This window comes from Panicum virgatum, chromosome 3K (genome assembly GCF_016808335.1).
Source record: "Panicum virgatum strain AP13 chromosome 3K, P.virgatum_v5, whole genome shotgun sequence".
Classification (NCBI taxonomy): Eukaryota; Viridiplantae; Streptophyta; class Magnoliopsida; order Poales; family Poaceae; genus Panicum; species Panicum virgatum.
Window position 1 is genome coordinate 25,634,396 of NC_053138.1, and position 17,246 is coordinate 25,651,641.

Genomic DNA, 17,246 nt, shown 5'->3' on the forward strand with positions numbered 1-17,246 from the left:
ATGTTTAGTATACTCCATCCATATAAGAAATAGATGACGTTTAGGACAAGGTTTGAGTCAAACATTGAGAATATAAATTATGAATAAATTTTAAATTATTGAGTTTGAAAAAGTGAAAATTATATGAATAGATTTGTCTTAAAAAATACCTTCATAAAAATATACATATATCACTTTTCAACAAATATTTTTATAAAAATAAACAGTCAAAGTTATGCTTCGAAAACAGTGTCGCTGTCCTAAACATCATCTATTTCCTATATAGAGGGAGTATATATATATAAAGGCTGTATGAATTTATTCACGTTTCACTTGTTAAAAAAACACGGCTTGATTTCCCAACAACCGATGGTCTATTATTGTGAAAGTAATTGATGGTTACATTAAGACCTTTCCAAATTGAAATTCGTCCAATCAAAAGAAACAGAGGTAGTATTCAATTAATATTTTGCAAGCGTTTCAAAAAATAATAATTTGCAAGCAACGGAAAAGATCAGATCACAGACTCGCATGCAGTGGACGGGAAAAAAAAGGTGAGAAATGGGCTGTCTAACCTGCATCCTCGTTGTAATAAGCCCAGCCCAGAGGCCTACACCGTGAAAAGAAGGCCCAAAATAAATGAAAAGTGAAGCCACTTAGGCCCTGGGCGTATTTTTTTTAGCATTTAAGTTTTTTACATTTTGACTTTTGCGCATTTGTACAACCGTCTCAAAGTGGTCCATTTCTACAATTACCTCCGCCGGGGCTCCAAATATAAAAAACTTAGGAAAAAAGACAAATAAAAAAATAGTCCCGGAGCCATGTAAACTCGATGAGATGTATAACACCTCGAGTAAAAAGCATGTTGCCGAAGCTGCACCAGCCTGACGGCTGGCTCGCCAGTCGCGCATAAGGATGGCAATAGTTTGGTTTTAGGTCGGATATTTACGGGTTTCAGATTTTACGGGTTCAAATTCGATGACGATTTTTCACCCGAATTTGGGGCTCCGAAACTTATTGGGTTCTATTTCGGATTTGATTTTTCGGCTGTGGAAACCCAATGGATAACCGTTTGGAGTAAAACCTCATGTTTTATAGAATATTTAGTAATAACTTTGTTTACTTAGACTATTAATTGACATAGAAAATTATTTACTATTTATTGCATTATATATATATGTTTTATATAGGATTTGATTTATTGCATTATATATATATATATATATATATATATATATATATATATATATATATATATATATATATATATAGGACCCGTCTATTTAACATGCGGGTTGCTGAATAATATTCAACACCCACGGCGGCGCAAGGTTACTCCAGTGAGTGCAGCAAATTACGGTGCCTTGGCTACACGGTAGTAAAATCTCGTTACAGAGTACATTGAATGGAATAAATGGTGACCACGACCATTATTGTATTTAAGCAAGTTTGAATGGTTAGTGACTAAAAAAAATTCTGTTTGACCGCTGAAAATGGAAAGTGAGGTGTTATCACGTACAGAGGTATGGCATAGTAGGAAAATGTTGAAAGTAAAAAGTGAACAGTTGGAAGTAAAAAATTACTTGTTTGTTTTTTCTTTAATTTGAATGATTGAAGGGAAAAAAGATATTTTGATATGGGCACGTATTTCGGCATCCACCTGTCCGTAGTCATGGGAAGTATACACAGTCAAATTCAAGTTTTGCATCCTTGGACCTCCGATGAATCATCTCGGCAGTAGAATTCAAGTTTTGCATCCTTGGACCATAAAAACTATCTCCAGCATTATTGCTATAAATTACTGGATTGTGTAAAAGATTTTTATGGTAGATAGATGTTTTGGCCGGATCTGCAACGTGATCGACGTTCCGTGTTGTGTCCAGAGCTCTAACAAGTTCCATGTTGGCCGTAAGAACACGCGCCGCACACCGTAAATAATAGTAGTAAAAATCACGCATCCTAGATACAATTTTGGTGTAATGTTTATTTTAATGTCATTACCATCAATTACCCTGTCACCTTACCATACAATAAATAAAATAATTACCCTTAAATGTCTGCACGCACATATATAGATGAACAAAATTTAATTATTCCTTGATTTGCTTAAGATCCAAGCATGCATCATTTCCTTGATTTGCTCCAAATGGTGGAACAGGCGTGACCAATGGACCTTGTGTCACACATTAATCACTATGTGCAAACAGATGAGTAATTTGGGCCTTCATGCTAGAATATTAATGACTGTTATGGTATAATACACCTGGGTGCATTCTGTACATAGAATGCACCCAGGCCAACAAGCGCGCCCGGTCCGACGAAGCACCTGAGCCTGACCAACCCCCCCCCCCCCCCCCCCCGGCACTGCACGCAAGCACCCAATTAAATATTTGTGCATGCCTTCTAGCATAAAGGTAAATCAGATGCATGCATTGAAGCGTCCCCTCACAAGATAAGACTTAAATGTGTTACAAACATCAGTCCCAGGAGGCTGATGACACATTTATTACATCAGATGGTTCATTACCGTACAACTCTACGCGGTAGTGAGCAGAGAAGCGCCACTATCGCGAGGATTATAATCCACACACACGCAACAATATTAAATATAAAAAGAAAGTCATCAGAGTCTTGCGCCATGCGGTATCTCCTGCGGGTGACCCTAATCTACAGGCAAGGCTGGGTGCAGGACGGTACCCTACACAACGTCCTCTGGAACGAAGTCTGGGTCTTCCTCTGTAAAAATTAAGAATGGGGTGAGTACAAACATACTCAGCAAGTCCAACCACACCCACGGAGGGGGTATAAACAGAATATAATGCACAGGGTAAATCAAGGATAAGGCTAGGGTTTGTTTTGCGGAAAGCAATATTTTATGCAGGGGTTCATTTGAAAGAAATCATTTTTCCAAAACCAGTTTTCTTGTACCGAGCAACACAAAGGGTTGATCCACACAGGATCCAAGTTTTAAGCTGCTACCGGACTCTTCATCCGTCGTAGCACACGGCACAACTGCCGGACACATTTCCAAAACAACTCACGCCAACCCATCCCACAATAAACACTAGTTATGTGACCAAACCGTAATTCGCCCAGTACCGTGGGCACAGCTATTCGAATAGATTCTTAACTCTGCAGAGGTGTGCAACTTTACCCACAAGTGGGGTACCACAACTCGATCACCTTAGTGTCGGTGCAGATCCCAACAAAGCCATTACCCACCTTAGCTAGACCTGACTAGCCATCACGGGATGCACCAAGGGGTCATTGACCTATCACAGAGGTTGTAACCGGGGCATAAGTGACACAGAGTTAATCCCTTCTCCTTGATCACCCGTTGCTCTCAGCTCTCCTGATGGCTATCAGACTAACTAGTGGGGTTTATGCTAAGCCGTTGCCCATACAACGGTCGAGTGGTTTGCACGATAGTGGAGTTAGGTGAGATGACACATCAACTCGGTCCTTAGGGGTGACAAGATGGATATCTCCCTTCCGTGCTCCGCCACACAGGCACAAGCACACCAAACGGCAAATCACACAGAAATGTCATCCAACCCGTCTAAACTCATCTTTCGAAATTCCACATTTTTCCCTTCCCACACACACACCTTTTCTTTATAAAACAAGTTGTATTGTGCATAAGATCCTAAGCGTTCTAGCAGCTATTAAAGCATTTTTCTATAATTAATCATAAATAGATCAATTTTCAGCTATTAAAAATAAGATAAATCATAAAGGCATGCAAACTTAACTAAACAAATCCAAGAAAATTATCATAGATACTATGCAGGAAAACAAAGCTAACAAAACCGGTTTCACCCTTTTATCACTTTCCAGCAAAAAGTTCTACATTAAACCATTTTCGGACAGAGCAAATGAAAACACACTAAAACCCTAACAAACAGCAGTGAAACATACAAAAAATATTTTTCCTAAGTATATCTCAGCGATACGAACCCAATAAAACAAGTTTCGTATTTTTCAGAGCTATGCACAAAATTCTACGAATTTTGCAAGATTGCTGCCCAAACACAAAACCCTAAAACGCTAGGTGCACCCTGCAAAGCCGGCCCAGAGGCCGACAGGCGGGGCCCACGGGCCAACGGCCCACCCAGGCCGGGTCAAGGCAACGCCGGCCTTGACCGCGGCGTGGGCGCGGCCACGACGTCGCGCGTCGCGCGGTGCGCGCGCGCATGCGCGGCCATGGCGATGGCGAGCGGCGGTGGCGCGAGGCGGCTCAGCAAGGCAGGGCCGGAGCAGGCCAGGGGAGGCGCGCACGGCGATGAGGAGGTGGCGGCGAGCCTCACCGGTGTGTTGGACGACGAGGAACGGAGGCGGACGGGCGGCGCGGCGGCGGACGGGCGACCGCGGGCGGAGGGGCTCGCCGGCAGCCCTGCGCAACGAACGAGGAGTCCGGGTGAGGGGCGAAATCAGTCGAGAGGAGGTAGGAGAAGCTCCCCCCGCGAGGAATCGGCGCGGCACTCACCGAGGGCGGCGAAATCGCGGCCGGCAGCGGAGCTCCAGGCGGCGGCGGCAATGGCGGATTGGGGAACAAGGAGGCTAGGGTTTGGGGCAAGGAAGCCGGCCGGGCACTGGAGTTAGAGGGGAGGGGAGCGGGCGGCCGGTGCGGATAAGGACGGGGCGACACGAACGCCGTGGAAGGCCGAGGAAGCAGCAGTGGAACGCCCCTGGACGGCTGGCGCGTGGCGTTGACGGACGCGGTCGCGGGATGGGCGCAGCTTGCCGTGGCTCGCTCGTCGATGCGGGTAGGGCGGCGCGTGGCACGAGGATGGCCGGTGGCGAGGGGCACGTCGCGATGCACGCCACGGCGAGCTCACCTGCTCAAAAATTTGGGGCTGACAGTGCACGTGCCGATTGACCGGCCGACCCGGGCCGGGCATGGAATGGTGCATGCCCCCGTCGTGGCTCGATCGGTGACCGCACACGTACGCGCGCGCGCTGCGCTGCGCCGCACCCGACCCCTCCCGCCCCACCGCGTTGCAGGCCGGACAGGTCCGAGGCGTCGCGGTCATTACACCTAGCGCGCACGCGCCAGGGCGCCGGGCTCCGCCACGTCCGCTGCCCGGCTACCCCTGCCCGCGGGGGTGACCGTGCGTTCGTGCTTATCGGCGAATGAAAGCGTACAACACCGAGTTGTTCGCGAACCTTTTTGACTCAGCTCGGCGCGCGCGGTACGGCGGGCGGTAGGATCGCCGCCGGTGGACGGAATTCCCAAGGAGTTCCCAGGTTTAGGAGATCACGGTACGTTTTCCTTGGTTGGTGCCCGTACGTTACGCGGTGAGCAGAGCACGCACGCACCGCGCCGCGCCAAAGCCGTCGCGCTCCGGCGGAGGTCCTGCGAGTTCGGCGTGCTCATCGTGCGTGCTACGCCCTCCGATCGTCACTTCACGTACACACACAGCAGAAATTTGTACCGTCTTTTTTTTTGTAAAAGAAGAGCGTGAAACTCGTGCTAGACAGACGGCTCACGTTCGCAATTCCAAATTTAATGAACCACGGCACGTCCACGCGTGTTGGTACGAGCAGACACTAGGGGCATGCGCTGCGTGCCTGCGTTCAGCAATAACTCGGCGGCACGGGTGCACATGGCGTGGATTGCAGCTATCCAAGCCTACAACGATCGAGCCTGCGATGCAGCTGCAGGCACCATGATGACGATCCATACCGGTACCAATTAGGAAATTACGACCATGCATAGTGCATGCGAGCAATACTCATCTCGCAAATAAGAGACGACCAACGTGATTACAAGGTGTAGATTAAGCCAAATCATGATCAGTAATACCACTAATACAAAATTACACAAAAATCCCAGCGCCAAATCAATCGCGTATACACAGCTTAGTTCAAACTCTCGCAGTAGTTAATAATCTAGTATCCCCAGCGATCCGAAACCGATCCTGCTGCAGTCCTCCCTGCTCCGCCGGTCCGCCGCCCTCCATCGCGCGGGGCTCCACGCGGCCTCATCGCCGGCAGCTCGCCCGAGCCGACCACGATCCCCCGCCTGGCCTCAGACCTCAGTACGGCTTGCCCCAGTACGTGAGGATGTCATGGAGCAGCGGGTCCCCGCCGCCGCCGGCCGCTGCGGGGCCGAGCAGCAGCTGCTGCTGGTGCCCGCCCACGCCCAGCATCGAGCCGGCCGGGTTCACGCCCGCGAACGTGCGCTCCCACGCGGCGATCCTGGGCTGGCTCTGCACCTCGGGCCGCTCGGCGCCGCCGCCGCACGACGACGTGGCCGCCGGCGCCTGCCCCGAGCCGCTCGAGTCCGCGCCTCCGTGCGCCCGGGGCATCGAGTCCGACGGCCGGACCTCGTAGTACGCCGCCAGCTCCGGGAACAGCGGCGGCGCGTACCCGGCCCCCGCCGCGGGGGGCGGCAGCACGGGCGGCTTCTGCTCCGGCGGCGAGCCCACGGCCATGGGCGCCCGCCCGCCGTCGCTGGAGCCGCACGACGGCTTCTCCGCCGCGCCCTTCTTGTTGTAGATTCGGCACAGCACCCAGTCATCCAGCTGCAATGCAACCGAAAAAGAAAAGAAATTACAGATTGTTCCATCATCATCTCGTCGTGTCGCAAGTCCACAACCACACACCGTCATCCCAATCTTTTTCCCCGCAAAAAGGACGAACAATAATCACGCACGAATTTCTTAATGAAATCCGAAGCGGCATTATTGACGCGTCGCTTTCGATCGTATCCCCCGATCGCTGTCGCCGCGGCTCGCAAAAGCGCGAGAGATAACTGGCGGCCCAAGGGGATGACGCCCGGCGCAGCATCTGATCGATCTCCACCTCCAGGGGTTCACACTTGCGGCAGGAATCATTCACAAAAGGCAAGGCTTGCCATGCATCTTTTCCCCCAGCTACTAGTAGCTCGGATAATTCGATCGCTAATTGTTCTTCCTGATCCATACGTGTCGACGACTACGCTCATCTTATCTGAACTATTTGCTACGGCATGCAGTGATCCATAAGATGATTTTGGGGCGGAGTCGCTCTGAGATTGAGACGGCGTACATACCCTGAGGCTGTGGCTCTTCTTGCGGGCGGAGCGGTCGACGTCGGCGAGGCGGTACTCGTGCATGATCCAGTTGGTCTTGTCGCCCTTGGGGGCCTTGCCGGCGTAGAAGACGAGCGCCTTCTTGATGGCCAGGGGCTTGGGCGTGCCCACCGGCTTGTCGGCGCCGGTGGCCTTCCAGTACCCCGTGCCGGCGGCGCGGTTCGGCCGCGACCCGTTCGGGTACTTGCGGTCCCGCGGGGAGAAGAAGTACCACTCCTTCTCGCCGTACAGCGCCATCCCTGCGAGGCACGCATACATCAGAGCGACGAAACTTGGAACCGTACACAGATGTAGCAGCACGCATGGAGAATTGGAGATGCACGGCACGTACTTGGAAGCTGCCAGGGGTCGAACTTGTAGAGGTCGATCTCGGCGATGATGGGCGCGGAGATGGGCAGCCCGGCGCACCGCCGGCAGAGGTAGTGCGTCACCAGCTCCTCGTCCGTCGGGTGGAACCGGAACCCCGGCGGCAGCTGCAGCTCCTGCGACTGCGCCGCCAGCACTCCACCGCCGCCGCTCATCTCCTCCTTTCTTGATTGATTCCTCCTCCGGCGGCGCCGCTGGCTGATCAGACGATGCTTTCGCTTTCTGCGCTCGAATCGCGAGGTCAATTCAGCGGCTGATTCGATCCTCCTTCTCCCTCTCTCTCTTCTGGTCCTGCGAGGCACGAGGCGGCATGAAACCATGCGCCGCGCGGCACGCGCGCGATATATAGCCGAGCGCGGCGGGATCCTGGACGCCTGGACGGGCCACGGCTTCAGTCACTGCTGACGCGGGGGCGCTTGGACGGGGGCGCGCGCGCGCGGACAGGGGCGGCGAGGCGGCACGGCCGGGGCCCGCCGAATGGCGGCTCAAGTGGAAAGGCGTTCCGTTTTGGGCCGGTGGAGCGGGCCCCGCGCGGGAACGTGCGTCCGTCGCCGCGGCGACACGTGGTGGTAGGATGCCGAAGCGGGAAAGTGCGGGCCAAGACAGGGGATAGCCGAGAACGTGCGAAAGGATTGCTCGGATGAATATAGCTGAAGTTTTGGGACGGAGGGAGTACAGACAAACGCGGTAGATTTTTAAATAAATTTTGTTAGAGAACATGCAATTGAATGGTACCAAAATTATGATCGACCAATTAATGCAAAAACGAGCTATCTTCCCCGTGGTACTTAGGTTAGTTTACACTAACTATTAGCCGAGAGAGCTATGGAGGAAACGGCGAACACGGAGGAAATGCCGTGAAGGGGTGCGCCAGGTTAAGGAATTAGGGAGGGGTAGGAGAGTCATTTTGCGTCTTCAACTGTCCCCATATCGAGCAATTCATGAGCATAGACAAGATTGAGTTAGAAACTAGAAGGGCCAAATCGGACGTTTTTATAGCTCATGAGGCCAATTTGAGCCTTGCGCGATAGTTCAGGGCCCAAAATGGCTATTCCGCTTATTATATATATACTTAATTTTTCCCTCTCTTTTTCCCCTTTTAAAAGTTGCATGACAAAGACTGTGGGATGGGGGCATTTGCCCAATAATCCGGTAATTATATCTAAAAGTGGGAATGTCCTCTATAAGCAAATTACAATAATAACCGACAATATATTGATACTCTCGTGACTTTAGAGATCCCTAACAATATGGGTACCACACTCAAACTATTACACTGGCCACAACTATAGTAACTTATGCATTGTACATATACATCTTTTATATAGTTTGGTTTTATATCTATAGCAATTGCACGACATTGATGGCATTTTCATGGCATGTAGTAGTCTCAAGAAATCTTATTTTTTGATACTTCGAAGATCAACTCAACTCAACTCAACTCAATTTCCATTTATGCCCCGAAATAGAAGTGATGTCAAGGACAAATTGACATATATTGTAACTTTATTACTACCTTTCAAATTCTTTTTGTGACAAACTATAAATCAACTAGATTCTCACTTTTACATCATCATTGTAACATTTCAAGTCCATAAGGTTTCCTAGTCTAACTCAACTAAACTTAAAACGACACAACAAGACTTGTTATAGCGGTTAGAAAAAAATGGTTTCATTCTAATCCTAGGATAGTCCTGGGGTTTGAGTCGTGAGCTCCTATATTAAGTTTTGGTTCATTCATGCATTTAACATCGGCGAAACCGTCATTTCTTCATTTATGTAGTGTCACAGCATCACATGACACTCCTTCTAATGGCTAATGATCGTTTTCCTTTTTAGTAAAACTATATGTATGCCTTTTATTCTCTTGAAGCATCTTGATAGCTTAGCCGAGCATCTTAATATTGCAATATTTTTAGTAGAGTGGTTAATTATATTTAGAAACCTTGCACCATGTGATAATACTCAAAATATCAATACATAAATATTTGTAATAAAATATAATTTCACAGGTCAACTCAACTCAACTCAACATATGTCAGCTCTATATAATAATAAATCTCAAAATAAAATAGAGCTTCCACGTAGAACGCTATGAGAACCACCTCCCTTCCCATCTTCCCACGAGAAACTCTACACTCCATCCAACTCCGTCCCATTTTCAAATGCACTCCTAATCTACCAACACCACTGAATGTGTGTACGATACACATGCCTAAATGTGTGTCGCGCACGCACGTTCGCACGGACGGTCTGACACACGAACCGCAAAGTGGTGGACCCACAAAGACTCTGTCCGCGCGCGGAAGATCCGGGCTCCGGTCGCGGAGCACGCCGAGGCCCAGCCGCTGCAGGCTGCAGCCCACCCGCACACCCCCGCGCGGCTGCGCACGCTGGCCACGTGATTGAGATGCCTGATGACACGACCGCCCCTGCAGCCCCTACCACCACCGACTCGCTAGGTAGCTGAGCCAGGCTCCATGGATGGAACGGGACCTGCCATGCCTGCTGGGGGTGACACAGGAGATTAGGCTCGCCATTACTGTACCATCCAATTAGACCGGCCGGCCGGTCAAAGCGCCACTTTCGCATCTGCCGGAAAAGGCGCTTTCGGCATCGGCGGCTGGCGGCTGCCAAGCTTATCGCGCACTGTTACGATTAGGACCCCGTACCTTTCGAGCTAGAATCAGCGCGTCGAGATCGATCGAGTTCGTGACATTTTTGTTTCAGTTATTTTTACCCATGCCATTTTCTTTAATCTCTTACCCAACAGTAATAATCTCCGATTCATCTGTACGTGGATGATACGCGTGGTTATCCAGCAAACCCAGCTGCTTTATTTGAGGTAGATCGTGCCATCGTGGCACAGGTCTGCCCAGATGTAACCCCGGAGATTAATTCTTGGTTTGTGGTGCTAGTATGCGCCGTAGCCGCCAGAAGAGTGCGTGTGCCTGCAGCCTGCAGCCGGGCGACAGCGACGTGGCGGCGGATAATATGGCTACTAGCTGAGTAGCTGTCCGAGGCGAGGCGACGTCTAACCGATAACACACACCAGCAAGGGCTGGAAGAAAGCTATAGTGCGAGAGACCTATCGTCTATCGACGGCCGGTCGTCGACGGGCACCGGCCGCCGTCTCCGCGGTGGCGCCGTCGGCCGCGTCGGGGACGCGTGTCGGTGTCGCGTGCCCATCGCCGCACTGTGCGTGATCCGTATCTCGTCGCCACCACCTTTTTTTCTCGACGAAACGGGTCGGGGCTGCGCGCGGGCGCCTATAGCTATACACACACGGATCGCATTGATTGATCGGCTGCTAACTCATGTTGGTGATGATGTGTGATCGTACCAGCCGGAATAATATACACATGGAGCTCAATTATTTACTTATTTTTTGTAGGATCGGGCGTCGGCGTCCGTGAACGAAAGCTTGTTTAATGCACGTCCAGATTTGGGGGGTGACACTTTGGCGGAGAGCGATCGAGTAAGGCTTTGGTTCCCTAGCCAATCGAAGATTTTTTTGGCTCATTAGATTCGTCGCATAAAGTTACACCTATCTGTGAAAAAGTTTTGCAAATAGACTTCGTTTAGACCTCCATGCATGAAAGATTCCCGCGCTACTGTTCATAGGACGAGGGAACCAAACAAGCCTAAACACGGGAACGTGGGGCTACTAAAAGCTGACGCCGATGTGCCGCGCGCCTGATATTATCTCCGAGCCAGAGCTACCTGCATTAATACTCCCTCCATTTTAAATTGTACTTCTTTTGATTTTTATCGACTTTAAATTTGACCACTCATCTTATTTAAAAATTTGTGCAAAATATCACTTTTTTTGTTGCGGGATGCTTCATCATACAAAATCTTTAAGAATAACTTAAATTTGGCAATATTTATATAAATTTTTTGAATAAAACGAGTTGTCAAACTTAGGATAAAAAAAAGTCAGATGAACTAAAATTTGAAAAGGAGGTAGTACAACGTATAAGTACATAGTATTGCTTAATAATAAATATTTAATATATATAATACTCCCCCGTTTTAAATTATAATCCCGCTACTTCTCGATTTTAGCGTCAAACAAAAGAGTGATAGCAACAGGGAGAGGAGCGAACAAAAGTTTGGAGGAGAGAAAATCGAGCGCAAGAAAGGGCCAAAATACCGAGATATTGATAGCTAGATAGATGACTGGTACGGACGCATGTATAGTGGTGACTCATCATATATATATATATATATATATATATATATATATATATATATATATATATATATATATATGCCCGCATCTGCCAAGCGTCGTCCATGTGTGTGTTCTTCCATTATTATTATTATTAGTCTAATTCCAAAAATTAGACTCGATCGATCGTGTGGCTAGCTTGATGCATGCTGGACACGTACCTGACGCGGCATCCGATCTGAATAATTTAGGGCGTGTTTGGTTCGTGCCCTATGGCGCCACACCGCGCCACACATCCCGCGCCGCAGGTGTGGCGGCCGAATCGGCCGCCGCAGCTTAGGCACGGTGTGGCGCCATAGGCGCCAAACCAAACAGGCCTTTAGGCTTATTAGACCAAGCTCTCTCATCAGTGTGTCGCGCTCCCTCTTAACCGAGAAGCACAAGCTAGCGTGACGGCGAGCTGATGAGCAGTTGACGCTTTATGACAGTACATAATATTTGCAGAATAATACGAGTGCTCCATAAAGTTCCAGCTGCACGCATGCTGACATTATTATACTACACTATTAATTAATTAATTAATTATTTGTCACTTGCCATGCCAGGCCAGAAAGAAAGGTGAGGCTGGGGTGCACGCTGGCCTAATAAACTACTGTATAACAACGATCTCAGAGCATTTTAATAAGGACGTGGCTAACCTACGGCCAGCCGTAAAGTAGTCTACTCCTACGGTCTCTCCATTTTTGGAAAGTGAAACCGTCCTTTTTTTTGCCTTTTTCTGGCAAAATCTGCTATTGGCACCTTTTTTTGCAAGCACACATCGCTCCACGGTGCATAGTGGGACCATACAAGATTCCCACAAGAGAAACAAGTCTCAAGTTTAAAAAAATGTGTAGTTTTACAACTGAGCAACCAAATTCAAATCTGATTGTACCATTACGTTGGCCTCAGCAAAAACTTTAAAATAAGATCTCACTTAAATATATTTCGATCTCTTTACAGTGAGAAGCATTTTTGTTAAAAGTTGAAAGCATAATATAATAACTCATAAGCAATTTACAGTAAATGTACAAGCAAATAATGAACATGACTCAAAACAACATTTGTTTCTTCACAAAAACAGGGCAGATCAAGATGAAATCCCTACAAAAGTAGCATTTTGCTTCACGGACATAACATCCACGTAAAGTAGTTCTTCTCATCTCCTCATCTGTAGGTTAGCCACGTCCTTGTTTAATTGCTCCTCTCATCCACGCAAAGTACGGGAATAGTACTTTGCCTAACCAAGAATACAATGTGTTTGAACGAAAATAATACTTTTGCCTAGTTAGAATTAAGAAAAAACACTAACTAATGTCATTGTCTACATTGTATTCTAAATTAGTAAGGAGTAATCAATAAGCTGCTTAGCTTAATCTTAAAAATGCTATAACATATATGTAATTATGTATTACTAGATGGACATATATTATGTGTAGACAAATGACAAGAACAATTGAATGGTGGATGGATCAGAGGAACCAGGGTAGCTAGACTTAACGACATTCAGTTCTAGGAGAGGGGGTTCTAACAAAAATCTTCTGGCAACTCCATGGATCAATTTTAAATAAATGTCGAACCATGATATGTAAATTGCTTAACTATAATTGGAAAAATGCTAAAGTCCAAAGCTATAATTGCGTAAGTACAATATATTAGTCTAAAATTTGCTAAACCGCCATAAGTAAAATGCTTAGCTGTAATTAGAAATATGCTAGAGTGCTAGACTATAATTGCAAACAATACAATATACCAGATTAACATTACTAATAACTGAAAAAATACTAAATAGCCAGACTGAAATGGATCAGGAAAAATGGGGGTTGAGATGAGAATGGGTTGAAGTGTCCTGCAAGGGAAATAGAGAGAGGAATGGATGAAATCACTTGCGTACCTGATGCATTTCCCCAGCGAGATGCATTGGGGGGATTAGGCCTCGCGCTAACCTGCACGCCTGCATATGCCCTGCGATGCCGGTGGCGTGGATCAAGGTTGTACTCCGCCCGATGTCAAGCTCCTTCATTCCAGTTGCCTCGATCTGCCGCCGTTGGCCTCGCCAGGACTACTCGCCTTCTTGTGAATCTGTTCCTCCACCACGACCTGAATCTCACCACATCTCTGCTGAAAAATCCCTAGAAAAAAATCCCCAAATTCAGCTCGCTGCAACGAGAAAACGGAAGAGCATGGAACAAATCCATGGAGGAGGGCGGGGAGTCGCTGGCGTGAGGGAGGAGGAGGGCAGGGGTCGCCGGCGTAAGGGAGGACGGTGGAGGAAGGAGGGCGGGGGGTCGCTAGCTTGAGGGAGAGCAGTGGAGGGAGGAGGAGGATGGGCGCCTCCTGCGCGGACGAGAACGCGAGGGGCTCCCCGTCGCGCCCTTGCCTTCGCCGCCGCTTGCTTCGCGTACTCGGCCGCCGCCTCGCTGGTGCTCAGCGTCGCGTCCCTGGCCTTCGCCGCGGCCTGCTTCGCGTACTCCACGGTCATCCCGGCCGCCCCGGCAGTGGCGTCGCTGGCCCTCGCGGCCGCCTGTTTGGTGTAGTCGGCCGCCGTCCCGTGGCCTTCCGGGCCATCCTCGTCCGGCGGTGCGCAGGCCGCGGCGAGGATCACTTTTCAGATGAGGACGAGAAAATGGCCTCGGCGCCACAGATGGGGCGGCAAGGTCGAGGAAGGAGGCAACGACGCGTTGACCCGGAGAGAAAATTGGGAGGAGGTGAAAAATTCTGGATGCTAGATGGACGCCATCCGAAAGCCCAAAAGTACGGCCGGCTGGTTTCTAGTCTTTACCTTTTAATAATTATGCATATGCTCTTATATATGATTGGGATCGGAATGCATGCTTACCTGGCTTCTTGACGATTCCATTATTACCTATCTGTGCATATGCAGATATGCTTTGTACTCGAACATGCAACTAATAAGTTGCCACCCATGCATAGCAGTCAACCATTAGAATCTAGAGCATACGCAGGGTACGTACGTAGTTAAACAAGTAGCACATCAAAATAATTAATCAGAATAAGAGGCCAGCGTTGAGCGTCATCATGTGTTAGTTTTAAAGCCGAGGCGATTAGAGGCGCATGCACCTAGCTTACACGACGCACCCAAAAGGGACAGCTCCAATGGGTGGGTACACGTACGCTGTTGGAATCTTCAGGTACGCCCGTCCTCTGATGGAAAGCAATCCGGCGAAGAAGCCACACCGCACTGTTGCAGACGCTGTCTCGTCCTTCTGAGGGCTGAGGCCTGATACTACTCATACTACCCTGTCAGGAATCCAATCCCCTTCGCTTTGCCGACGACGGCGACTGCAGTAGTAGCAGCGCTTGTTGCTGGGCCACAGGTTGTGAACTGTGGCATTCAGTACGATCCATCCACCGGACCAGGCTTTGGACAGGAAATCAAGCGAGCAAGACAGCCAATGAGTCGCACGCATGAGTGAGCAGAGCTGAAAAATCTTTACTGGCAGGTCTATATGGACCTCATGATTCGTAATTGCCACTGTCTAATCTGAATGAAACGCTGTTCTGTCGAGTCATTATCTCTGCACAGTATTTGTTGACATTGGAATCTTCATTCGTACGGCCAGAGGTGCAAATGGGTAACACTTAGGGGCACCTCCAGCCCTATTTAATTCAAAATATTATACTATTTTTCTCAAATTGAGATCTTATTTCGAAAAAATAGTACAATATTTTGAACTAAAGAGAGTTGGAGGTGCCCTAAGATTCACCCTTTTGCACCCCTCCGTACGCTTTGGATGTCATGAGCATAATCCCGGAGCCCAAATCCTTTGGTTTGTTATCATCATCATCGTATATATACGTATTCAGCTTCAGATTAAAAAAACATTCAGCTTGGTGGTGTACCACATGTTGGGACAGATTTGCACATACGACCGGAACATCTCATCAAGGAAAATAAGGCCTAAAACTTTAACCCAGCCCAATGTCAGGAGGAACAACACGTGCGCCAGAGGGCTCCTCTCTATCTTGTGGAAGATAGATAAGGCATCCATCTTTAAAGCCCATTTTGGTCCAATTATTTGGTACAAATATATTCAACATCTTAATAGAATTAACTTAATATTTTGCTAAACATGTTCAACATTTGACTTTCAAAATGTTGAAACTGTGAAGACAAAATGTTGAAATTGGAAACAAAATATTGAAAAATATTAAAATAAAAATGTTGAGCGACATTTTTTTCCTCCGGCGACAGTGTATGCGGGCGCGGCACAACAGCAGCAGTAGAGTCCAGCAGCCCAGCAGCCGCATGCAGCAGCGGCCACCAGCGCAGCAGCAGCACCGCGCAGCGGCGGCGGCGTGCGGCGCGCAGGCGGTCGCAGCGCTCGCGACGATGCGGGAGGCAAGGCGGCGGCGCAGCGAGCTGAGGGCGGTGGCGGGCATGGTGACAAAGGGGGTAGGAGGAGAAAGAAGATAGGATTGAGGAGATTCAATGGATGAGATGATTTGTATAAATCTCAAACACGGAAAAGTGAAGAAGAAGAAAAATCTTTCCGAAAATGTATAGGATTTCGGCGTGCGCCACCGCATGCGCGAGACGGGCCAGACTCCTCGCACGCAACTGGCAGGGCCCATGCACGCCCATGGGCAAGATCCTGTTTCGCTTTCACCCACGAATGACGACGGCCTCCCTAAAAAAAAACACGAATGACGAAGGGGAATCTGGTCAAATTGCCAGCATCTTGTTTGCCACCAGCTGGTTGTTTATACAAATCTTGTTGGTTTTTCTATTCTGTACACTGAATTATTGATGTGAGATTCCAATGTCTGGTTGTTTATGCTGTCTATACTCTACCAATCTTGTTGGTTTTCTATGATGAATGAATTATTGAGGTAAGATTCCGAAAGCCTTCGGAGGCAATTTGAATGTTTTGTAAGCATCCGAGGTGGGAGCAAGCTAGACAAGACCACGCGGCGCGGCACTGTTGTAGCCTAGAGAGTGACACAAGCCAAAGCCAGACCATCGACATTACTCTAATCAGCTAGGCAGACCACTAAAAAATCATCGCTGACGCAAACGCACATACTCTCTTCAAACCCAATCAAATCAAATTAAAGCGTCTTGTTTCAATACAATTGAGTCTTAATTTGTACACACGTACAGTTGAATCAAATCAACAACCTCGATCGTTTGATCCCCCTCTCCGTCGTCAGATCAATCCACATGGATAGGTGCGTGCCGCCGACGGATCCGGCCGCCTACACCGCCGCCACGCCCAAGGCGGCGGCGTCGCCGGCGCAGCGGCGGCCCCGGCACTGCGGCGACTCCTCGAAGTTGTCGGTGGGGAAGGCCTGCGAGAGCGGGCCGACGTAGAACATGAGGTGGCCGGCGTCCTCCATGACGACGCGGTCGATGCCCCAGTTGAGGAGGAACATCCGCACCGAGACGCCGCCGAGGTTCCGGATGCTGCCGCCCTCCACGTTGCCGTAGATCCTCCGCCGGTACGTGAGCCGGTACCCGCCGTCGACGTCGAACTCGCAGTCCCCGCCCATGAACACCTCGAACGCGCCGTCCGACGGCCGGTACGTGTACCCCGTCACGCCCTCCGGCAGGATGCCCCGCGGGAACCCGAACCCCTCCAGCATCTCGTA

The 17,246-nt window shown here is 49.1% G+C and overlaps 2 protein-coding genes across 2 annotated transcripts; both read right to left on the bottom strand.

Moving 5' to 3' along the window:
* Positions 1 to 5,726: 5,726 nt before the first annotated feature.
* Positions 5,727 to 7,824, bottom strand: LOC120698646 (NAC domain-containing protein 48-like). The gene is made up of 3 exons (XM_039982347.1): positions 7,386 to 7,824; positions 7,016 to 7,293; positions 5,727 to 6,506 (listed from the first exon to the last, which is right to left on the bottom strand). Exons 1-3 carry the CDS (start codon positions 7,738 to 7,740, stop codon positions 6,018 to 6,020), a joined length of 1,122 nt encoding a protein of 373 aa, XP_039838281.1. The 5' UTR covers positions 7,741 to 7,824; the 3' UTR covers positions 5,727 to 6,017.
* Positions 7,825 to 16,853: 9,029 nt separating this feature from the next.
* Positions 16,854 to 17,240, bottom strand: LOC120700763. Its single transcript, XM_039984994.1, has one exon. It carries the CDS (start codon positions 17,238 to 17,240, stop codon positions 16,854 to 16,856), a length of 387 nt encoding a protein of 128 aa, XP_039840928.1.
* Between the last annotated feature and the right edge of the window lie 6 nt (positions 17,241 to 17,246).